This window comes from Juglans microcarpa x Juglans regia, chromosome 3S (genome assembly GCF_004785595.1).
Source record: "Juglans microcarpa x Juglans regia isolate MS1-56 chromosome 3S, Jm3101_v1.0, whole genome shotgun sequence".
Classification (NCBI taxonomy): domain Eukaryota; kingdom Viridiplantae; phylum Streptophyta; class Magnoliopsida; order Fagales; family Juglandaceae; genus Juglans; species Juglans microcarpa x Juglans regia.
In genome coordinates, this window is record NC_054599.1 from 4,207,743 (window position 1) to 4,232,287 (window position 24,545).

The following is a 24,545-nucleotide window of genomic DNA, read 5'->3' on the forward strand; positions in this document are numbered from 1 at the left end:
AACTTCTCTATACATAATCCTCCTATATTAGATTAGCTATTAGATTAATCAAAATAATAGTATAATATTATTTTTTTAATAATAATATTTTTATTTATTTTTTCATATTTTATAATTACACTATCCATATGTATATTAATAATTTAATTTGATACTTAAATTATTATTTTTTAACTAATTTTTTTCCTCAATCTAATTACCTATATTATACTTCTATGGCCTCATCATCTATTACTTGTTTACTATAAATATAGATTCAATGACTCTCATTCCAACACTATATACTAGATACTTGTTTACTTGTATATTGATACTTGCATACAAAAAATAAAAAGACCGTTGTGAGTTTAAACTGAAATAAAAAACACATTTGGTTGGTGAACAGCAACACTCTAAATATAAAGGAAAAAAGTGTTTTATTGTAAGTCAAAATTTCTAATTTATCTTTTAGTTAATCCAATTCAGTTATGTTTGGAAGAAATAAACTATATTTTTATATTTAGCTAGACTTTTGATAAAGTCAATGCCAATACTCTTGGGGATGTTTGGAGAATGAAATTAAATGAGAATTTTATAAATAATAGTAAAATAATTTACGAATAATAGAGAGATAATTTGAGTTAAATATTTATTAGAGTTTGAGAGATAAGAGAGAAAAATTGAAGAAGAAATATTATAAAATTAAAATATTATTAAAATATAATTTTTTAATATAATTTTTATTTTGAGATTTTAAAAATCTGAATTTTTTTTATTTTTTTATTTAAAAATTTAAAAAAATTATAATGATTAATTTAAAAATATTTAAATGATATTTTAAAAAAATGAGATAAAAGATAAAAATTATTTTCAAACATCCCTAAAGCTAAGTGAGAGTAACTTTATTATTACCATTTATATATAAAAAAAAAAAAGGTGCTATTATACAAAGTTGCAACGAGTAAGTTTTTTAATTTATATGATTTTTTAAAAAAAAAATATTTTTATATAAAATTATAATTATAATTTAACTTATTATATTATAGGTTGTTTGGATAATCTCACCTAATTTCTTTTAATTATGACAGTACTATTACGCATCCTTTCAACTTATATTACGGTCAAAATGGGCCTAATTCATTACTCAAATTCAATAAAATATTTTAAGAGAAATTATTTAATATTATTAAATTATAAAAAAATTGTAGATCCCCATGCCACGCTGATTATGAGTTCAGAGACGGATAGTCTTCCAATGCAGAATGCAGTACGAAAGGACGTCCTGGAAAGATATGAAATCATGCTTCTTATTGCACCACCTACTAATAGCTTATAGACTATATATAATCATTATCCCTATATGAGTCTGTGGCTGACGTTTTTTCACTCTCATATTTATTATTATTAATATTATTATCTATTATTTTTAAAATTCAAAACATGTTAAACTAACAGTTAAAAAACTTCTTAAAAGTTTTCTATTTTATAAAATTATATTCATTATTCTTTTTATTCATATGTTACATGATTTTTTATTTTTTTCTTTATGAAATATGTGATACGTGAATTATGAATAGAATAATTAGTTTAATTTAATAAAAATAAAAATATATATTATGTTATATATGATGTAAGAATAATGAATAAAAAAAGGCGGATATATTTTATTCTATTGTTATGCAAAAATGTGCATTAATTGTGTTATGTTGGCAATTTTGGATAAAATTTATCGTTAAATGTGTTTTTTTTCTGCTATTTACAATTTTAAAATTAATTATATTTATATAATATTTTATTCATGTAATATAATTTGATTTTAATATGAATTTTAATTTTAAAATTTTATTAATAAAATTATACCGTGTAAATATAATGTGGTATAAAATTCTCAAATAAAACTATCAATGAGAAAATGATTTGTACATTTTAAAAATGGATAAATTTTACATTATAATAGAATAAACTTAAAATTCATATGAGAAAACTCATTTTTTAATAATGAGATTATTTAATTAAAATATGGGACATTTGTCCAATCTAAAACCATATCTAAAATTATCCTAATTTATAAGTCATGTACTTGATTATTAAATATTGAATGAGTCTGAAAGGTGATGACGTCCATATTGCCTCAAAATTAAATCTAAACTTTATATATATATATATATATATATATAAATTTTACTTCTAATCTCTATATCATATACTTATTTTGATTTTTTAACTTTTTTTTCTTAGCATACGTGGTATAAGAATAATAAATAGAATAATTTAATTAGTTTAATAGAAATAAAATAAATAAATAAATAAAACAGATATAGTGTGTGGTGTACACAGCTAGATAAAAAAATCCATATATATATATATTGCTCAAAACATTCGTATTAGAAAAATTCTACTTCTCATTTTCTATATTACACATTAATATTTGATGTGTCATTTTTTCTCTTCATTTAAATATGTACATATAAATATGTAAATTTATATATTTAAATAGAATTATAAAAAGTTATAAATTATATATTAATAGGTGGTGCAAAAATGATAAAAGCATTTCTCAATATATTTACCTAAAATGTGGTCAAATATGGTTATAAATTAAATTCATATATATATATATATATATATATATATATAGATATAGCAATGCTAGAGAGGTTTTGGATATTTTTTTTTCAATTGCATTTTTTATTTTATTTTTCGTTTTATTTTTTTTACATCATTTTTTTTACATTTTTAAATATTTTTTTAAAAAAATTTACAATATTATTAGATAATATTTTTTTAATTATTAAATAAAAAACTAAAAAAATATGATCGAATAAAAAAAGAGTCCAAAACGAGCTCTAACATTTTTCATATATATATATATAGAAAATTTATGTAATCTCCTACTATTTATACATCTTTTACACATTATATTTTTTTAAATTTTTATTATTTTTTTTATCAAATATTTAATATATAAATAATGAATAGAGAATTATATTAAATTAAAACTATAAACTCAAAACAAAAATTAAAAAAAATTAAAAAATTCAAGAATTTAAAAAAGACATGATGTGCGGAGGTTATATAATATAATATTATATATATATATGTATAGAGGTAAATATGTGTGCGTTTGTGCGCGTATTTAGAAACATTTGACGGGATTTGAGTGACAGCTAGGCTTGGATGAGATAGTCGACGTGATTGTTACTTTTATTGAAAAATATGTAATGAGAGAATGGCCTAGAAAAAGGAGGTTTGACGTGGGAGGGGGAGTAGCCAATTCAAATACAGAACTCTTTTCGATTTCATAAAATTATAAGAGTGCATCTATCCGAGTCCCGACGGGGTTCCGGAAAGTGCCTTTTTTGTTTTGTTTTTTTTTTTTTCCATAAATTTTTTTAACACTTTTAAATATATATTTTTTAAAAATTCATACTATTTTTTAAAATTACTTAGTTAATTATCACGTAAAAAAAAATATATCCGTCCCGTCGAATCCCCCATCTGGAAGAGGAGCATTTCTCAAATTAAAAACTGAGCTCTTGAATTATAAAAATATATAAAATTCGGATCATGATTATGCAATTAAGCTAAAAATATATGAAAAAAGTTATCAAAACACGGTTTGCCCGGCCATGACATGAATGGTAAGAGGTGTAAATTTAAATCGATAAATTGAAAAATTGGATTAGACTAGATTGGATCGAACCGGATCGATTGGTCCAGTTTTTGAATTGATCCGATTCGAAATCAGTTCCTATATTTTGAAAACAGGCCGGAATTGGTTCGGTTTCGATTCCGTAGTTACCGGACCGAATCGGACTAGTTGAAAAAATATATATATAAAAATTAATTTTATATATTATACAAAATATTATATACATATATATAAGTTTTATATATAATATAAGATATTAAATTTTTATATATAATATATATAATTATATATCATATATAAAATAATTTCATATTATAATTTATAAATTATAACATAAAATGTTAATCTTAAATATGAACATTTGTAATTTGTTTGATTATATGTTATTAATATAATTATATATACGATAATGTTATTATAATTTATAAAATAAAAGTTTAATCTTAAAGATGAAAATTTAATTGATCATATGCTTTAAACATAAAAAATATATATTAAATTATTAATAACATTTTATCATAAGAGGTAACACTTTATTATATATTTTTACATTTTAAAAAAACCGGAAAACCGGATTGGACAGGACCGAAAACTAGTAAAACTGGAGATACCAGTTTAGGAGGGTAACTGGGGCGTAATCGGTTTTGAAAAATGTAAAATCAGTACATACCAGTTCGGTCATAAATTTTGTTAAAAACCGGACCGGACCGGACCGATTACACCCCTAGTACACACCACTTTTTTCCTCATATCTCTTTACTTCACTTCAAATATTGTCTTAGTTTTTTTGTCCTGATCCTCTTACCCATTATAAATAGTCTGATTTGCATTTGAGGATAAAAACATGAACTTGCAGTTTGAAGAAATGAAAAAAAAAAAGAAAACAAAGTAAAGGCCGAAATATCTATCGGTACGGTTGGAATAGGTCGAAACGGTCGAAATTTTGACCGGTGTGAAACTATGTCATTCTCTGTACCCGCTACACCACAAAAATGAAATATTTCGACAGTACCGACCGGCACGGTACGAAATTCAAAACATTGTTTCGTATCCCTAAAGCTGTATTTGGGCAGTGAAAGTCAGATTATTCTACTATCATTTAATATTTTATTATTACTTTCACATATTTTTCACTACTTTTTATTATTATTTAATATTTTATAATTACTTTTTTTTTTCTCAATTTTCATTACTATTCATAAATCCTTTGAGATCACATCATTACTCAAACGTAGACAAAGCACATAACTGCCAATTTTTGAACATTTGATACTATTAGTAAAATCTGCTTATACAATCATAAATGATATGACCCCTAATTTTTATGTTTATCTCTATTCTACTTTATATCTCTTAAAATATGGATAAGATGTAATCCATACACAAAGAGATTTTCAAAATAATAAACTTACGTTAGATTTAGCTTACAATAAAAATAATTTGACAATATAATATACCATACAAACTCAATCAGTAAGTTTACTTTTAGGATATCACTTTAAAAAATTTCTCAATTCAAACTAGATTTTAGAGTGATTTGGATTCAGAGATGAGTTGATATGAGTTATGAATAGTAGAATAAAAATTGAATTGTTTATTATATTTTGTGTCGAAATTTAAAAAAGTTATTTTAGAATTTGAAAATTTTGAATTATTTATTATATTTTGTGTAAACAATTTAAAAAAATTGTAATAATAAGATAATATAAATTGAGGTGGATTTTAAATACAAACGAGACCTAAACCAGTAGAACAAACCATTTGTAACTAATTGCCCGGTGGGTTGGATTGTGGGCTATAAAGTCAAGGAATCTAGGAACCTTTTAGCAACCCAGCCCAGGGACTTGATGGATCTAGGCTCTACTGCAAATATCATCCCAAGAAGAGAGAAAATTCGATCCACCTCATGTAAATGTAATCCCTTCCGAATATCTTCCCTTTCATGAAGAATCAACTTTTCACAGCCATCTCAACTATATGTTGAGCTCTTCGGAAATTTTATTTTGAGAAATTCTACTCATCTGTTACTGTTCACTCTTACACCCTATATTTGTAGTGGAGTTGTTTTTCATACGATGTGAGGTGTGACATAGTGAATAGTGGCTGATAAGATGAATTTTTTTTTTTTTTCAATTCAATCATCAAGTACCAAAACAGTTTTTTGGTACTTAAAAAAACGATAGCTTTTCATTACTCTCAGCTTTATAATATATAAAAAAAACTCAATAATCACAACCTTTTTTTTGAATGTTTTCTATACAAATATATTTTTTTTGGATCCCATTATTTTTTCTCCTAACTTAATACCACTAATTTCAAGAGTACGATTAAAAAATAAATACATATTTTTTTTGGATTCCATTGTTTTCACAAAAACTAAAAAAGAAACAATTCAAAACTCACCCAATAATATTGAAAAATGTTATTTATCAATACATCTCAGTCATTATCTTTTCATTTTTATTTAATATGGCATGATGACATGATTAGATAAGTGAAAAACATCATATAGGTTTCTTGTTTGGGCCCCTGGCCTGGCTGAGATGATCCACTCTAAAAGCGTGGTCTCTTTGGAATACTCGGCCTGGCTCACTTGATTTCCAATATTTAGGGCTTTTGGCCCTTGGCCACTGTGGATCGAGCTATTTAAGGATAATTTATTTTCGCAGGTGAGAGGAGATAAGTTGAGACTAAAATTAAAATTTGAATAAAATATTATTAGAATATATATTTTTAATATAATTTTTATTTTAAGATTTGAAAAAGTTGAATTGCTTATTTTATTTTGTGTGAGATTTTGAAAAAATTGTAATGATTAGATGAGATAAGATGAAAAGAGTTGAGAGAAGTTATGAAAACAATCGAGGTATCATTGATGGGATACATAGATCTACAGAATAGCTTAGTTCACACATAAGAATAGTGTAGAGTTATGATTCAAATTCAAAACCTCTGCTCTCATCTTAGGTGAAATCATCACTTGTCTTAAAAGTCTAACCTAATATGAAGAGGTATATTGAATTATTTGTATTATATTTTTAACACTTTTGCCATATTTGTGCTGTTGCATTTCTCTAACATTCTCGTAGCATTCAAACAAGTCAAATAAAGACGTCATAGGGTGTGAATATTTGAAACCGAGAAACATCCATATGGCGTGTTTTCCCTTCAAATGCATGGCTGTTGATCATTGATTTGTTCATGTCTCAACCATGTTTCAGAAAGAGCTGGGACAACACTTCCTGCCACATGCAGATTCCCTCGTTTTGATTCCACATATACCCCACAATAATATTCGGTTCAACAACCAATTATATATACCTGGACCAAAATGAATGGCCAGATAATACCCCTAAAACCTAAATCATCACAAACTCACCAAAACTACTACGTACTACTGCATGTTTATTTTCGATCTGTCCTTTCAAGCTGTTCGGTTTTGGTTGATGTGGGGCTTTCTTGCATCCCTCCTCAGAGACCTAAACCTTGACATTTCTTGTAATGTCTATCCCTGAAAGGAATGGAAAGGTTTCGATCTTATGCATTTCATTTTCCATGCAGAATACGGGTTTTTTTGGATCATGATAACATAAAGATTAATTAACTCGGACTTGTTTTTTTTTTTTAAATGAATCATGTCGAACCCCGAGAATTTTTTTAAATGAATCGTGTTAAACCCCTCTCGGATATTATAGAATCATCTCCATTTTCTGCTTGAGTCTTATTATGTATAAGCAGTTTGGCGCACCAAACTACGTATTGATTCTGACATGACTGTTTTTATTGAAAGAAAAATTTAGAGAGAAGAAAGAGGTCTCCTGGCCTGTCTCATGAAAATTATTTTTGTATTTAATTCGTCCCGTTTTATTAAATATATACCTTATATATTAGTATCGGTGCGCGATTTAATAGACGAATTCGTTTGCAGGAATACTTTCTGCTTTCACTCTCTTTTGATCCTATGCTGCCTCAAAGTGTACTTCTGTTTGTCGGCAATGGATGCCCACTGAATTAATTGCGTGCCTGTGATACGTGTGAATGACTGTCCAAAAAGGATGTGTGAAAATGGGGTCCCTACTTGCCACAGAGAACTTGAAATTGTTGGGGGACCCAATGTTTGGATTCATAATGCAGCTAAGCTTTCCTAGATCAATCGTGCTCTCAAGAGTTAGGCAGCTAATTTGTCACTTTCCCAAGAAAAAAAACAAAGAAAAATAAGAGAGAGAATTTCATCAAGCTGATGTTATTAATATAAATTGGTATCTCGAACGTAAACATTGCCTTTTTTCAGAAAACCCAAGACAAATAATTATATGAACAAAGGTTTTTCAATGAATGATGAATGAAAAATTGACCATTAAAATGAAAAAAAAAAACAACGAGTTGGGTAAAGTGTCCCCTCTAATGGAACGTGATGTTTGCATTGGTATGGACATTTTGTAGACCAATGGCGGCATCTGTATTTTCAGATTTCGACAACTTGCCCAAGGGGGCACACAAAGCACTGTCTTCACCTTTCCAAGTCCTGTGTCATTGAGGAGACTTGTAAGACTATTCAGTATTCACAGAAGGTATTGTAAATTCTACCACTCAAGGCTTTACAAATTGAGGTGTACATTATATCTAGACTTAGAATAGAAAATTAGGATTAATTATAAAATCAATATTTAGATTTTCACAATTCGATATCTCAACTTTTATAAAATTGATACATGAGTTTTCACATTTTGCAGTTCAAAGAGTCATCGCCAATCTCATGTTAGAAAATTAACCAAGGGTTGTCACGCATGAGCTTTCAATAGGTTGGCATGGACTTAGTGCCACATGTAAGGCTGAAAGTTGGTTGGTTCAGATTGCACAAACCGATTGAACTAAATCGAGACTGAAGACCGCAAGTTTTCGGTCCGGTTCCGGGTTAGGGGGTGGTGTTTTTTCACGCCAGACCGGACCGACCGAATAGTAAAATAAAATATATATATTATATATATAATTTACATAATAATTGTATAATTAATTATATAATTTTTATCTAATCTATCACTATTTACAATATAAAATATGTAAATTGTAATTACAAATTAATATAATTAACTAATCCACATTAATAAATCACTTAATTTAAATTTAGTAATTTAAATAAAATTTTTTATTAATTTATCTGAAAACTGATAGCTATTAGTTTGGTTTGGTCGCTATGGATGTTCGATTCGGTTCCATTCTGAAAAAATAATTGATCGAACCGGACCGAACGGATCGATATACATCCCTAGCCACATGTAAGCCAATCACATGGTCTCCTGTTAGTTTTCTGACGAGAGAGTAGCAAGGGTCTCAAATTGCAAAAATGTAAAACTCAAGTATCAATTTCTCGAAAGTGAAAAACTCCTAACATGCAGCCACTGTCATTTCAGGCTCCATGCATGCCAATTACTCCAATTAGGACCAGGAGCTCCTCCAACCACAACAAACAATCAGAAGTCCCTGTTGATAAGGTCCCTGCTCTCAGCCATAGCTTTACCTCCACTTCACTCCATTCTCCATCATACCACATCTACTTCTATCGACCTCATTTCGGGGGAAAGAAAGCCCCCCACTTGACTAAGACAATTTCCACAAAATAATTATGTCTTTGATAGTAGTCGATCGGTAACTGGCCTGGATCTGTTCCTATTCCTTTTTTACCACTTTTTTCTACCATATAAAATTGCATTTCCTGAGGGGAAAAAAACATTAACTATATATCTAATTATTGAATTTGTTGTAAGATTTTGATCTACAAGTATTTTTAGTACTATTTTCAAAATAAATTAAAATTAAAAAAAAAAAAAACATGACCCGAGACTTGACAAAAGTAAAGGAAGATCATCACCAGTAAATCAGAGTTTCAGGGAATAAAATTTAAGAAGAAGAAGAAAAACCTGGTGAATGTATAAATGTGATTCAACTGATGAATGATTTAGTGGGGAAACAAGAAGATCGATATCTAGCCAGTTATGTGATGGCGCGGCGCCTTCGTGATGATCAGATTGTGCCCCCCCCCCCCCACGTTTTCTTCATGCCATTATTATTATTATCTTTTTTTTTTTGGATTATTGCAAGGTCGGTGCAACATTCACGTCCTGCTCTGCTAGCTAGCTAGCTCTGACATTCTTATCATGCATGCACCTTCTGTTTTTTTCCTGTTCATTCGGCGTTCATCTTCCTTCTGCTGCCCAACATTGACGGCTGGCGTGTCGTTCTTCTTATATATATATTTTTTATTATTTTTTAAAAATATAAAAAAATATCAATAATTATTATCTTTCCACCGATTGTAATTATTAATTTCTCTCTCTCTCTGTTTACTTGAATGCTGAATAAACTGATATATACTCATTGCCAAGCTGCATATATATGGGTTCGATCGAAAGCCATGTTACATGATGTCTGGAGGCATGAAGCCAATAAACATGACTTAATTAATTAGACACCATATATATATATATATAATTAATTAGGTGGTTAATTTACTTTTGCACGATCTACATTGGGGTAAATGAATGATAGTATGTACATATGGGTATAAAGTGTTCAATTATGGGGAAGAGAAGTAGTACCTATCGCCCTCCAATCGAGCGTCTTGTTGGCCATGATTATGGCTTTTTCCCGACATGTGGCCGCCCACCACCATCTATGAATTTTGAGGTGCCTGCAACTGATGGGAGCCGGCCTGGCCTCATCATTAATTGTTGTTAGGTGAACATATATTAGAAGGAAAAAATTACTTTGCTCTCTCAATTATACCGGTCCATTTGACTACTTGATATGATTTTTTTTATTTAATAATTAAAAAAATATAAAAATATAAAAAAATAAAAAATAAAAAACAATAAATTTGAGCGGACTACTCTGCGCCCTTCTCTAGGCAGTAGAGTAACCCGACTCGTATTATAAACATTACCAACACAATTTGTTTTTTTATATAAATACTTTTTATAACTTGAAAATAGATAAAATTATTTTCACAATGCGTTTAACTCACCATATTACCTAGTTTGGATATTGGGATTAGGTATATTTAGAATATTTTATTATTATTTATTTAAGAATCTCTTACTATCCAAACGTAATTTTAATATTAAAATCTATAATATTATTCACTGACATCAGTACTTAATATAGAAGTAAAATCTATATACGTATTATATTGTATTAATTGTTTTGGGAAAGTATTTGAGTAAAAAATGATAAGAGATCTCAACAATACAGAGTCGTTGAATCATGGCAGAGCTAGCAGGGGGTCTACTCATGTTATTTTTCTTTTCTAAAACTTCAATAATTAGATCAGGAATGACGTGATGTGTGCGTGTGTTTTTTTGGCAGCTTGGACAAAACTTACTATATATATATATATATATATACCGCGTCAACTGATAACAAAGTACGTACGTACGTGATATATTTAACAAACCTTGGTAAATTGGAGGCCGAAACTTTTCTGCACGATTATATGTTATTGTAAAGTGTACAAGTTTGTTATTTTTTTAAAAAATGACATTAATTATTTAAAAATTAATTTTTTTTTATATTGATCTTATATATATATTTATTTTTTTAAAAATAATTATATAATACTTCCAAATTCACAATTTTATTTATCATTCGTTCTCCAACAGAATCTCATGATCTTTACGAAAGTTAGGAATTCAATGACGTTGAATTTATTTTGGGCGCTGTACTTATCATTTTTGGCAAATCGTCAAACCAATCCCACAACTTTTTAATGCCTAATTAATAGTTATGGTTGGTATATATGCTTTTGTTGTTTTATTTTAGAAAAATTTTAAAAATAAACTTCACACCTTACACACTATTTAAAAATATATAATTTTATTTTTTTATTCTCATATTTCATATTGAATTAAAATATGAAATATAAGAATACGAAAGTAAAACCACATATTTTTAAATATTATGGAGTTTCTGTATAATACAACTCTTTGTTTTATTGTGGATTAACAGGATCTAATTCACATTTTCTTACGTACCATGTTTAATTATATGGTGCATGTTTTACAAATGGAAAATAAAAATATTTTAATCACAAATAAATTACATAAAAGTAAATTTATAAGTTTACGTGCTTTGATATGATATATTATATTATAAAATTATTTTTATTGTACAGTAACTATAATGTAGTATTTAAAACTATATTAGTTTATAAATTTATTTTTGCAAGATTTATTTATTTATTTATTATAGCACATTTTTTTTAAAAAAAAAATAGAGCACAATCAATAATATCGATATAATTAGAGTTCATCAGCTTAATAATTAGTGTAGAGAATTCTAAACGACTTGTCCAATAATCTTGTCTCTATTGATCATCCCATGCATAAGACGTTATATATATAAACAGTCCCCCTTCTGCCCACGTGCAGTGGCCGAACTATGTTGATGCTTGATTTTGAAAAAGATTCTGAAAAATTAAAATATCCTTTAGACTAATTTGTTCATAATTCTATAAATATAGAAAATGACCCCAACAAAATTTATATAAATTCTTATATATTCTCTAAAATTTTCTAAGATTTTAATATACATAGAAATGTCTCTCTCTCTCTCTCCAATTTATTTCGGCCTATAGCCCCAAAATTTTATATAATTTTTATATATTATATATCTATTTTCAAGGATTTTGGACCTATCAAAATTAAATTAAAGCTAAGTTTAGGATAAATAATATTCTTATATGAAAAATAGTTGAGAGGTTTATCATCTAGACTTCGTTGAGCAAGAAAAAACTTATTTAAGGTCTCAATTATGACATTAAAAAATATCTAAATTTTACATGAAATCCGATAAACTAGCTTACATACTAAAATAAAATATGGCCTTCCTAAAAAATCACTAGATAGTTTCTATGAATAAAACATATTCTAAATATCTCATTAAGAAAATAATAATAGAGAAGTAATATTGTTCAATGAAACATTGTTATCAGAAACCTGAAACATATATTAAATTTTGTTTTTAGAATTTTATTTCTATGTATATGCAAGATCTAATTTTATATATAGTTATTCTTTTTATTTTATACAAATGTATTAATTACATGGTACAAAGGTTAGCCCCTCATGGTACAAAGCCAGGAGTTAAAATTATTTAGGAGGGTACGTATAGAAGAATTTCTCTCTCGGCTGAAAAAATGGACCGGATCGACCACCGTCCGGATCAGACGACCGATTAAAAAATAAGCTGGTGATCTCGGTCTAAAAAAGGTAAGAAATTTTGATTTTCGGTTTGGTTTTGGAGTCCGTGCGGTTTTTTTTACCCGGATGGACGACCGAATTTACTATATAAATTTTTAAATAATAAATAATTATATAAATATAAAAGCAAACAATCATGTGATATTCTTCGAACCTAATTATTTATATTTAGATTATATCTATAAAACAGGTTAAGAATTTTAAGATATTAGAGTATTAATTATTAATTATTGCTACTATATATAAATACTATTAACATATATAATTATTAACTTTTTACATTTAATTAAAACACTTATAAGTTAGTTAAGTATATACTTAGTCTGATAGCTTAGATTAAATCGTTTACTCTTATTTGCCACAAGTAGCCTAGCTAGCTAGCTATTCTAAAACTACTGAAATAAAAATATTTTAAATTCTGAACAAAGTCCTATATATATATATATAATATCAAAAGAAAAAAAAAAAAATATATATATATATATATAGGTAGCAATTAATAAATATGGCATAATTAGCTAATTCATGTCATGATCACGTACTCTGATCTCCACCATTTTAAATCCTAAACTTCATATAAATTAAACATTAAACTGATCTTAATTGCATGCTATGAAAATTTCAAAACGTACGTACAGTTTGCTCGAGAATTACATGAAAACAGTAAAAATTGTACGTAGCAACGCACGGAAAACTAGCACAACCACAAATGTTTTGTCGGAGAACTTTGTCATAAACGTAAACAGCTCGATCGATCGTTGCATGGCTCCACATGAGAGAACGAACGGCAGAAAAGAACATAGAATATGAAGTTTTGTTGCCTTCTCATGATCAGCTTGCATAGTAGTTGCATTATTATTTGTCTGCTTATGACTGTCGATCGAGCTAGCTGCTTTCGAAGCCAGCTAGGTAGGACGTTGGAAATTAAATATAAGATATGATACATATATATTTTCTCTAAAATTAGATCATTTAATTTGATGTTAGCTAGTAATTGGAGAATATTTCTATGAAATTTTAAGAGCTCCTGATCTGAGCCTCCATTCAAATTAATGATCAATTACTAGTCGCGTGTGGATCGATCCTTTTCTCTCTTTCTTTTTCTTTGCATTTATTTTCTTCTCAAAGGTTGATGACAGCCTTTTATGATTCACAAAAGGAGACATGCATGTTTAAAGAAGACAACTTTAGGTACAGATAGGACAGTGTGGTCCGTGGATGATCTTAATGGCGATTTTCAATTTTTCTTTCTTTCAAAGTTGAAGTAGTAATAGTAGTATTAATGTTGTTAGTTTTTGTTGAACCAAGAAGAAAGTAGAAATCATGCATATATACTCTACCAGCTTGATCATATGCTAGCCGAGTTGCAGCTTGTGACAACAATGGCGCCCGGCCAAATAGATCATAATGACATGATTGAACCAGGAACGAGTACTTCTGGCATGGGCAACAAGATGATCAAATAGTGGGGGGAATTAAGGTTTCGTTTTCGATGTTTCATGACTCTTTGAAACGGTATACAATCACGGGAAGTACGTGCTGACCAAAACTTGAAGGAGAGAGAGAAGAGACATGCATGCAAGGTGTGCAAAAAATAATGGATGTCCCAGCAGAAACGACGAGACGAGTGTGTCTGATGTAGTACTAGAGTTGGTGGGTAGTGTGAATAAATTGGTTTTTCTGCATCATGGTCCCGACAGCTAGCTAGCTAGCAGCCCACAACGACGGACCAAGGCTTGCTTATACAGTAGATGATGTCTATATCGATCAAATTAAGTTGAAGAAATAGCTCCGTGCACGTGTTACGAGTTGTTGCATGCTTTTGTGGTTTCTTTCCGGGCATGCATGTGCATATATTGATTAGCTAAGCATTTAGCATTTATGAAGCAGCAGCTAGCATGCAGAAAATAAAACCTTGTGGCTTGTTCTGCATGCATGCATGCTACATATAGTACATAGGCAGTGAGAGCCACTCTACCCTGATCAGTTTTTTGAGAACTGTGTTTGCACGCCTCCCTGTCCCTTTCCTCCTCTCCGGATCAACGATCTTCACTAATGCTAAATTGTGTAATTGCTGCGTTTTTTTTTTTTTAAGTAATGTTTATTGAAACGATGAAGGACAGATGGTTTTGTTCGATTCTTGTTTTTTTAGTGATTAAGTGAATATTATTGAGTTTATGTATTTTTAAAAAAATATATATATATTTGAAAATATTAAAAAAATATTTGAAAGAAAAGAAAAAAAATTGAAATTACACTTTACCGGTTGGACCATCGACTGGGACATCGGTCCCAATAACATCATGATCTTTTTGTAAAAGAATAGAATCTTTTTTTTTTTTTTTGTGAATTTCATATTTGTTTATTTTTTAAAAAATGAGTGCACATACATGCCAAAACTATTTTTTTTTTCTTTAGTCTCAGGATTCATGTTTTATGCTACTATCTTACTTCTTGGTGCGATAGTACTCACGTTTCTTCTTCTTCTTTTTTTTTTTTTTAATGGTGTTTTGATGTAGATCTTTTTATGCCATTTAACAAATACCACTTTTTAAATGATTTTTTTTTTGTTTTAATTTTAATTCATATATTTTTATCAGTGATATTTTAGCTTTTTAAACTATTTTTGTATTACGATAAAACCGAAACTTAAATTAAATAAAAAAGATAAATATGTATAATAAGAGATCTCTTCAATACTTCATAACATTTTTGTATCCATTAATTTTTTTTCCTATTTGGTCATGATCTCTTGCATGGTTTTTTTTTCTTTGTTTTTTTTATGCAAGAATTTAGGTATTGAGATTCGATTCCCGAACAACTTTCAAGAAACAAGAGAATCTTTTCAAATAACCTTGAACTTCTTAGCCCAATATATATAAAGAAAATTTAAGAAAACCATGGTTCACGAAAAACGTGAAATTTCTAAAACCAAAATCAGTTTTCAAGAAATTCTGAGAAGATTTGAAAAAAAGAAACCCAAAGAGATAATGAAAGTAAGAGTCTTAGGAATGTAGCAAAAGAAACCTATGATGAGGTAGAAACACCTTTCAATTTTAAATAAGACTTAACAATCTTGGTTGAATCTTCTAGAAAGTTTTTGAGATTTGATCTATTATTTCTAGATTATCATCAATAGATCTAGCAAAAGAGTTTCTAGTTCTAGCAAAAGAATTTTTTCTTTCGTTGTTAACTAAAGGTTGATCAAAACTAATTTTTACAGTACTATTTAAATATTGTTAAATAAAATAAGATTAAGTTCATTAGAAATAACTTTCATAGACGAAATTTCATGTTCCAAAGTCTATTCATTGGGAAGAATAATATTTTTCTAAAAATGAAATAAATCATTTTTAAAACTTGAATATTAGCATCGGAAGTAAAACTTTGAATTAACAAAATTTTATTTCCTAAAATTTTTAAAATAGCATTATGATTCAAATAATTAGTTTTTAGCACACAATAATAATTTCGGTAGACTATAGTAAGAGGCTTGTTACCTTCTTCCATATCATATTCAGATATCAAAATGTTTAAAGTTAAAATTTTAAAAATATTAGCATCATCTAAAGTAAGAATTAATTAGAAAAATAATTAAAATGTACAGGAATAATATATATACATACACGTATTGCACCTAAAATGTAAAAGAGAAAAGACAAATATGAATTTCTAATGGCAATAATTTCTACGTGTGTAGTATTTTTTAAAAGAAAAAGAAATTATTCACAGATAATGACTTGTCAACAGAAACGTGGAATGATACGCAATCCAAATAAAAGTGGCATTGATTAGAACGGAATTAAATAAGGATCAAAAAGTGTAAATGCATATTTTAGACATAGCCCATTAGCTAATCATCCTTTCCTTTATTCTTCTTTTCTTTCGGGTCAACCCTATTGCACTTTTTGACGAAAATACAAAGGTTTTACATAATCCTACACCCAAAATCAACATATCAAACATGGTTCAAATAGCCGAATACAGCTAATTCGGATCCAAAATACTACTGTTCCCAACTTCCTCTTTCATTAAAGATACTAAGATTAGGAAAATAATTTATATGTGTGCTAAACTCTTTGAAAAAAAATGAAAAATTTAAGACGATGGAGTTTATTTTTTTTAATCTCAAACTATTTTATTATTATTCATAAATTATTTATTATTTTTTTTATTACTGTTTACATATTATCTGAAATCATCTTAAAATCTAAACGTAAAATAGTAATCGCCCATAATTATCGATTGATGAGAGGGTGTGAGAAACAAAATCATTTTCCTTGATAAAATGCAATTAGTCTAGACAGTCAGATTTTGAGATTTTGCATTCACATCGGGGAAAAACTTCAACCATTTCATCGATCCCATTTCAAAAATAAACAATGAAATAAATAATTATATAAGTGTGTACTGGAGGAACCGGACCCATAATAGTAGGGCAGGGCATACTGCCACTGTCTTTGACCTCTGCAGTGAAAAGCAAAACATCCCTAGCCCGGAGTCCCACAGCCACTGGCCCTCCCTATAGATAAACGAACCGCCCTCCCCAAATGACATCCTTACCCTCCCATATTTTGAGGAATCACACTTTCAAATGCCGATAAAGAAAATAATTTATACATAATATTTTTTACAATATTTTATATATTTATTATATTTTAAATGAAATGTATTTTTATAAAATATTTTATAAAAATAACATAATTTTATAAAAATATCTCAATTTTATAATATTATTATATAATATATTGTGTGTATATCATTACTTATACTAACAATCGGGTGCCTGCCACGTTTGACGGTCATAGATTCTCCTCAAATTGATCAAAATCAATTGATCAAAATCTCATTTTTACGCATTCTTTGAACACACTACTAAATTTTTTACAAATTCTACTAATATAATTAGTTCTATTTTGACCAATTACATCAATAAAATGGGCAAGAAGTATAAAAATGAAAACTCGAAATTTATTTATTTGAAAGATGAGGGTGGAGGGGCACCAACTATTCAAATTCATTTTTGTTTGACCTTTTCATTAGAAATAGGCTTTAATTCTATACATAAAAGATAACAGCACAAAATGAAATAAAACAAAAAACAAAAAAATTATACAAAGTGAGAAGGAACAAGAAACGCCAGCGCATCTATCTCGTGCTTTCTCTCCTTTTCATGTCATTTACCTACTGCAGCTTGCTTCCCTTTCACTGCAAAAGCAAGGCAAATGACCCCATTTCCATCACTTATTAAGAGATCCATTTCTATAAACAACAGACAAAAAAAGATTTGACTCAGAAATCCCATGGGATGGGGTCCCTCACTGGCAGATGATTCCACAACAGTTCTCTTTTCTCTGTCTTTGTGTTTTTTCTCTCTTTTTAAATACATCTTACACAAAAAATAATTATGGAAAACTGGAATTCCATAAACAATTCCATCCTTTTCTATAAATCCTGTACACTTTAAAAAGTTTATTCCAAGTCTCCTTCCATTTTGAATCTTCCCTCCGATCATCAACATTTTTCTCGGTTCCCTATACCAAACTTTCAAATCTTCACATTCCTTGGTTACCACAAAATTTTAACTGAAAAACAAAAGGCAAATCAAAATCCAATCCCCTCCCCTTTTGTATGTACAAGTGCTTGTCCCTTCCAAAACTTTCTAAACCATGGCTGTATCTTCAAAAACCAGCCATTAGAAACCCCCAGAATCGGCCACCCAGAGGTTCCCCTGATCATCACCACTACACAGTTTTGCAGAGGTCGGGCCTCTGACCAATCAAATAGAGTATTTGCTCCAATGGGAGCTCTGCCTGATTCCCATCCTTTTCTCTTTAAGGGTTCAGATTCAGTTAGGGATTTCCGGTTTTTTCTTTACTGATGATCTGCCTTTGTGCTACCTGTCTTCTATGAAAGTTCTTCCAATGAAATCCCGAAACCTCTTTGAGTATAGCTTTGGATCAACCGCTGAAATGGAAGTAGGATCGGCTTGTAAGGATTTGTAGGCATGCTCTAACTTCTTGCTGATATCATAGTCCTGTAAAATGTCTATAATCCCAAAGTAAAGGACTACTTCATAGATCTCACCACTGCGTGAAGGGGTCAAGCGACTTATACCACCATACTGATCAAAGTCACTCCTTCTGGCCACCCGCTCTGCTCTTGCAGGCGTATTAGCTCCTAATCTGATCAATGGCTTCCTGATAGTGAAAATATTCAGATTTCAAATCAGTTTATTCGGTTCTAAAATGTCTAAGCATGAAAATTCCAATGCTAAACCAAATTAAAAAAACATCAAATCACGTCAGTGCATATTCATAGGAGCCTTTACATCTCCTATGTCCTTGCACATAGTTTTCTCCTGTTGTATAATTTATTCCCGGAGGGGAAACACAAGGGGGAGAAATATCTGTAATGATGATCTTACCAACTGTTTTACCAATACAAAAATGATCTAACTGAAATACTACCTCAATCTATCCAATATACACCTTTCTAACATCGGCAATTATAATGCAGGATGAGCACTATTGGTCAAACTCACCAAGAATCAAGGACAATAATTATCAGTGAAAGCAATGGACCATACCCTCTACATGCCCCACGTAAAACCATTGTCTAGTGAACAACCCCCACACAACCCAAAGCAATCCAAGTCACTCTCAATAATTCCAACAAGCACGTCGAAACACAATGAAAGAAATTATTGGGCACCATTAAATCCATAAAAATAAGACAAAGCTCAACCATAATGTGTTCATACAGTTCTTTGTGACCAAGCGTTTTCAAGTGTTAACGATGAACAAGGCATAAAATTTCTTAAAACCTTGTAACTGTGTGCAGTATTACCCTCCGAAGATTATTCAATCCATTCCACAGTAACACTAGGTACACAATCGAGGAAAGAACAGATAGAAAAACATACCGGCCAGCTAAAATTTGATCCATATTTTGTAACTCTGCTTCAAGGAAGCGACATCCGCGCATAAACTTTTCATTCTGATATGAATCATTCTTTCCTGAAAAAGGAGCACACATTGGGTTCAACATCCCTGTAATCCATAAATCCATCAAGCCACAAATTTAGATGTGAAAAAAAAATTAGACAACTGATTACCAGTGCGCAAAACAAATGGAGATAACCCCATTTTGTCACATGTATTGTCATCACGGAAATGAAGACCAACCAAAAGACTGTAGTCCATGATTCTCTCTGCTTCCAAGAACTCACAATCTCGATCAATTTGTCTGGGAAAGTTTTCAAGCATATCAGGTAGATGCAAAGGACCAAACGGAAAAAGTCGAGTGAAGTAAATTCAAGCGGGAGGTAAAATGTACACTTGAACTTACTTGATGAGCTCTTGGAACCAATTTCGCTGAAGGCGAAAGACAAAATTAAGATCAAGGTCCTTGAGGGTTGTAGTTTCATCAATCTCACCCTCCGGCATATCTGTTGTGCGGCCGTGAGAGGATCCTTTAAGGTCAAATCGCCTATGGATGCGATACTCTGAGCAGAATAAATTTCCCATGACAATGAACCGGGTCTGGTTTTCAATTACAACACAAATCAGACAACCCACTTAATCTGAAACAACCAAAATTGATCTCACAACACATACCTTCTGGCCTCCAATTGGTTTGACACAATGCACCCCAAAGAATTTTGTCACCAGGGAATTTTCATACCGATAAACATGTTGGTAGTAACTTGGAAGCATCCGAATAAGCACCTAAAAAAGGATTACCGAACTTTGAGACATGATTGTCCCACCTTTCACATGTCTTGATAAGATATGAAGGTAGAGTGGACACTAAAAAACAAACAGTTTACATTGTCCTAGCAATTTCTATTGAACTACTTTCATGTCATGGGGAAGCTTGGAATTTCACAATACGAAAAAGGTCCAAAGAAGGGGGGCAACTTACCTTGACCTCGCACTTCTTCACTGTTTTTATCATAAATCTATCATCCTGAGTGAGGTAAAAAAAGCTTCCACTTTTCCCCGGAGAAGAAAGCTCCCTAAGGGCATCGTTCCCACAAATAGCCATCATGTAATCAGCAGGATCCACTTGGAATAGCTCCCTCAAATGTCTGAAAAACCACCCCGCAATAAGAAATTCTCGCCACCACAACACAAGAAAAATTGAATTACCAGAAGATAAGGCATACAACATGAAGAGCGGCAAAATGAGAAGATAGTAATTGAAAACCACAATCCAGAACTTGAGGAAACAAATTAAGCAATACCTGAACACAATGGGGCAGTAATCTTTCCACCGGAACTCTACTGATTGGTGGGGAGGCGTAATTTTCGATCCCTCGGTTGGAAACCTAGTCCAGAACTTCTCCTTGGGATCGAAATCACTCGGCTTAAGCTCACGCAATATAGACGCATGCTTTCCGATAGAATATCTGCGAAAAAACCAAATATAACCCCTTTAATAAACATGATAATAGAAACAAAAAGGAGCCCAGAACCTCAGCTCAACCAATTACCTAATCCCCAGCTGAAGATTAAGCATTAAATCATAATTCTTATGGCCCTTGGATATCGTCTCCCCAGGCTTTTTGGCCTCGCCAGTGAAACAACATGGTCTCCGCTGAAACTGCCGAATCCCGTCGCGATCTAACCCCGTACCGTTCCAATAAAACATCGAGGCCTCCACATTGTCGACAATATCACAGGTGATATCCCCAGCTTCTCCATCGGATTCCCATATACAAATCCTCGGAAAACTCCGCTCCGTCAAGCTTCCTCTGGAGCCGTCCACTGACGACCTCTTCCGCATCGTTATCATCAAATTCTCACCTTCGAATGAAGCGTCATTGCTTTTCAAACATTCTTCTTTGCCATTTCCGGGAAAGTATGTCCCATTCGGTAGCTGAATCTTGAGGTCCTTGTTGCAGCTACCGACATAGCAGCTACCATCCGGCCAAGTGAAAACACCACTTCCATTGGGAACTCCGTTGTCCCACTCCCCGTCGTAACGGTTCCCGTTGGCCCATATCAGGATGCCCCGGCCTGAAATCACGCCGTTCTTCCATTCTCCCACGTACTCGTTCCCGTTCTTCCAAACGTACCGGCCATGCCCGTCCTGGAGGTTACGTTTCCAGTAACCGTCGTAGTAGTCGCCGTTGGCGTAGCGCTTATGGCCGTACCCGTGCTTCCGATCGGAGCTCCAGGACCCTCGGTAGGTGTCGCCGTCAGATCCGATGAAGGTCCCAAAACCCTCCATACGACCAGACTTGAAGTCGCCCTCGTAGGTGGCCCCGGAGGGCCACGAGAATTTGCCTTTCCCCGAGGCCTTCCCTCTCCGCCAATCCCCCTCGTACATGCACCCGTCGGACCACAGGTACTTTCCGGATCCGTGTGGTGCGCTCCCGGCGAAGCTCCCCATGTAGAGATCGCCGTTCGGGAGGGCCTTCTCGACTTCGGAGGCGGAAGCTGACGCCACGCTGGCGGTCAAGGCAGGCGAGGTCGTCAAGGTGGTCGGCGTCACCCTCCGCGTAGCGGCTTGGTATCGGCTACGGCCTACGCCGACAAGTTGAGACGGTTTCTGGGTCTCTCTACCTAGCTTGTCCACCTCCGATTTCTTCTTCTTGCCGCCGGAAACGACGTCGTTGAACTCATCAAAGAGTAGTGCTGCTGCTTCACGCATTTTGGGGTCATTCATAAAAGCCAAGCTCTTTCTCACCCTTCTTTTAATCCCCGATATGCGAACTATTTACAAGTGCTCACTGCATTTGCGGGTTTCACTTTGATTCTATATCTAGAAGGGGAAGAGTCAAGACTGGCCGGAGTGTGGAGCAATTTCCGGCAGTTTCTCTCTCTAGAACCCACCCTTTTTCTCCTCTAGCTGGTATTTCTCACTCCAAAACTCCCTTTTTGGTACTTTTGTGTTTTGGGAAACAACTCTGCTAGATACAAGCAGGTTGGTGGACGAATTCGGGGACGCAGCTCACGTGTAACTGCTGCAGTCAGAGTTATTTAATAAGAAAAAAATAAAAAGAAAGAAAGAAAACAAAGAGAAGAAGACTACCCTTCGTCCCCCCTCCTCTGAAGAAGACTTCCCCTTCGTACAAATCCCAAGATTCGGTGGTGGTGCTCTCTCCTTCCTCCCTCTACTGCAGCTCGGCCAGTCTCCTCCGCGCGCGACCCACATTCGAGATTTTGCCTGTCGTCAAATCTTTACCGTCATCTTCTAGAAGAACCACAGTCTACAAGGGTAAGGTGTAGTGTTTTTTTTCTTTGATCGCTTATGTTCATTTCCCTCATCTCTACTGCTGTCCACTCCTTTTATCCCTATCACTGGGTGTTCCCCTGCATAGCCGACTATTTGTGTGTTCTGTTAGTTCTATCACTGGGTGGTGTGTGTCCTTTTCGATGGAAATACACATATAAAGCTTAAATGCACTCCGGATGTTTGATTAAAATTCCAAGACACGTTGAATAAAATACGACAGGGATTCAAAACTGATTATGGGGGTTGAAAATAAAATTTGGAACAATGAGGTGTCTTGGGACGGCTTGAATGGGAATGCTTCCATACATAATGTTTGAAACAGTTTATTTAACTATATTGTGCGCAATTGAGTTGACACTTCTCTAGGTACCAGTAAGTGAATGTCTTTTCATGACCAATGAGATCTTCCCTTCATATCGAGAAGGGGTAGACTGTCGATTGGCTTTCTACTCTGTTATGTGTGTTGTGTTGTTGCTTTGCGTTTCGCTGTTGGGCTGTAGAAGCTGCTTACTTTCTTGCCTTTCTTTGTATGAATGGGTGCAAAGTGGTATAGAGAGGTCCTAATTGCTATTCCGAAAATGAAGACCAGCCTTCTTTTTTAGCCAGAGTTGGTGTCCAACTAAGATAACATACTTCTAGTTCTTTTAGGAAAAAAAAAAAAAGAAGTAACAAACAATTGGGGATTCACTTTTCTTTTTCCATGCATAAATACACAACAAAAATTAAAGATTCAAGTACTAGTAGGCAGCAGCAGCTTATCATCACAAGTGGGTGACATTATCTATATCTATGTGATGATGTGTTGAAAGTTGGTGGTGATTCAAAACCCGAAAAATTAGGTCATGGCTCAATAAATTAAACGATATGCGTACTCAAAGTCTTCCATGCTCGTTCACATGCATGCATATAACTCAAAGTCAACTGCTTCATTGAATCAATGCTTTTAGTTTGCTTTTCTTGTTTTGGAAGCATGGACTGTGATACCAGCTATGTACCAAGACACCAGCCATGACCCAAACTCTAGGGTCAGTCAATGCCTTGTCCATTTTTACGCCCATTAATTAGAAGGCCCTTTCTGAATTAATCCACCAAGTTATAAAATAAAATATAAGCACTCATTTGGTTTTTTGTCATATGTACCTTCAATAAGCACTCATTTGTGAAGAGACTTGAAAATAAAATATACATGCATCTAGTTGCAAATTGAACTTTTAGCTTGATAGTTATTTACCTGTTATCTTCACTAATAAATGCATTATTTTGATGTTGATTAGAATCTCTGAATGGTCTGTTCAGCTGAATGGTTGTTGAAGGTGCTTAAAACGATCCATACTTGTTTGGAGCTGCAAAAAGGAATCTTTTCTTTAATCTTCTATATGCTGAAGGCAATACCTCAATTTTGCAGTTATGATGAG

At 32.0% G+C, this 24,545-nt stretch overlaps 1 protein-coding gene across 2 annotated transcripts; it reads right to left on the minus strand.

Moving 5' to 3' along the window:
• Positions 1-18,179: 18,179 nt before the first annotated feature.
• LOC121258507 (phosphatidylinositol 4-phosphate 5-kinase 1-like) lies at positions 18,180-22,790 on the minus strand. Of its 2 annotated transcripts, XM_041160037.1 has the most exons (9): positions 21,383-22,790; positions 21,134-21,298; positions 20,812-20,977; positions 20,505-20,615; positions 20,236-20,429; positions 20,003-20,133; positions 19,811-19,904; positions 18,973-19,085; positions 18,180-18,852 (listed from the first exon to the last, which is right to left on the minus strand). In XM_041160037.1, the coding sequence occupies exons 1-9, from the start codon at positions 22,558-22,560 to the stop codon at positions 18,782-18,784; spliced, it is 2,223 nt and encodes a 740-aa protein (XP_041015971.1). In that variant the 5' UTR covers positions 22,561-22,790; the 3' UTR covers positions 18,180-18,781. The 2 variants fall into 2 exon arrangements, with proteins under 2 accessions (XP_041015971.1, XP_041015970.1); XM_041160036.1 differs by having other exon boundaries at positions 18,180-19,085.
• Between the last annotated feature and the right edge of the window lie 1,755 nt (positions 22,791-24,545).

Bases quoted from the DNA above. Each gene is read 5' to 3' on its own strand.
- LOC121258507 (XM_041160036.1), bottom strand. From the start codon at position 22,560: ATGAATGACCCCAAAATGCGTGAAGCAGCAGCACTACTCTTTGATGAG. The intron at 20,978-21,133 runs GTATTGCTTAAT...GTGGTTTTTCAG, and splicing joins TACTGCCCCATTGTGTTCAG to ACATTTGAGGGAGCTATTCC. The intron at 20,134-20,235 runs GTAAGTTCAAGT...AAACTTTCCCAG, and splicing joins TGGTTCCAAGAGCTCATCAA to ACAAATTGATCGAGATTGTG.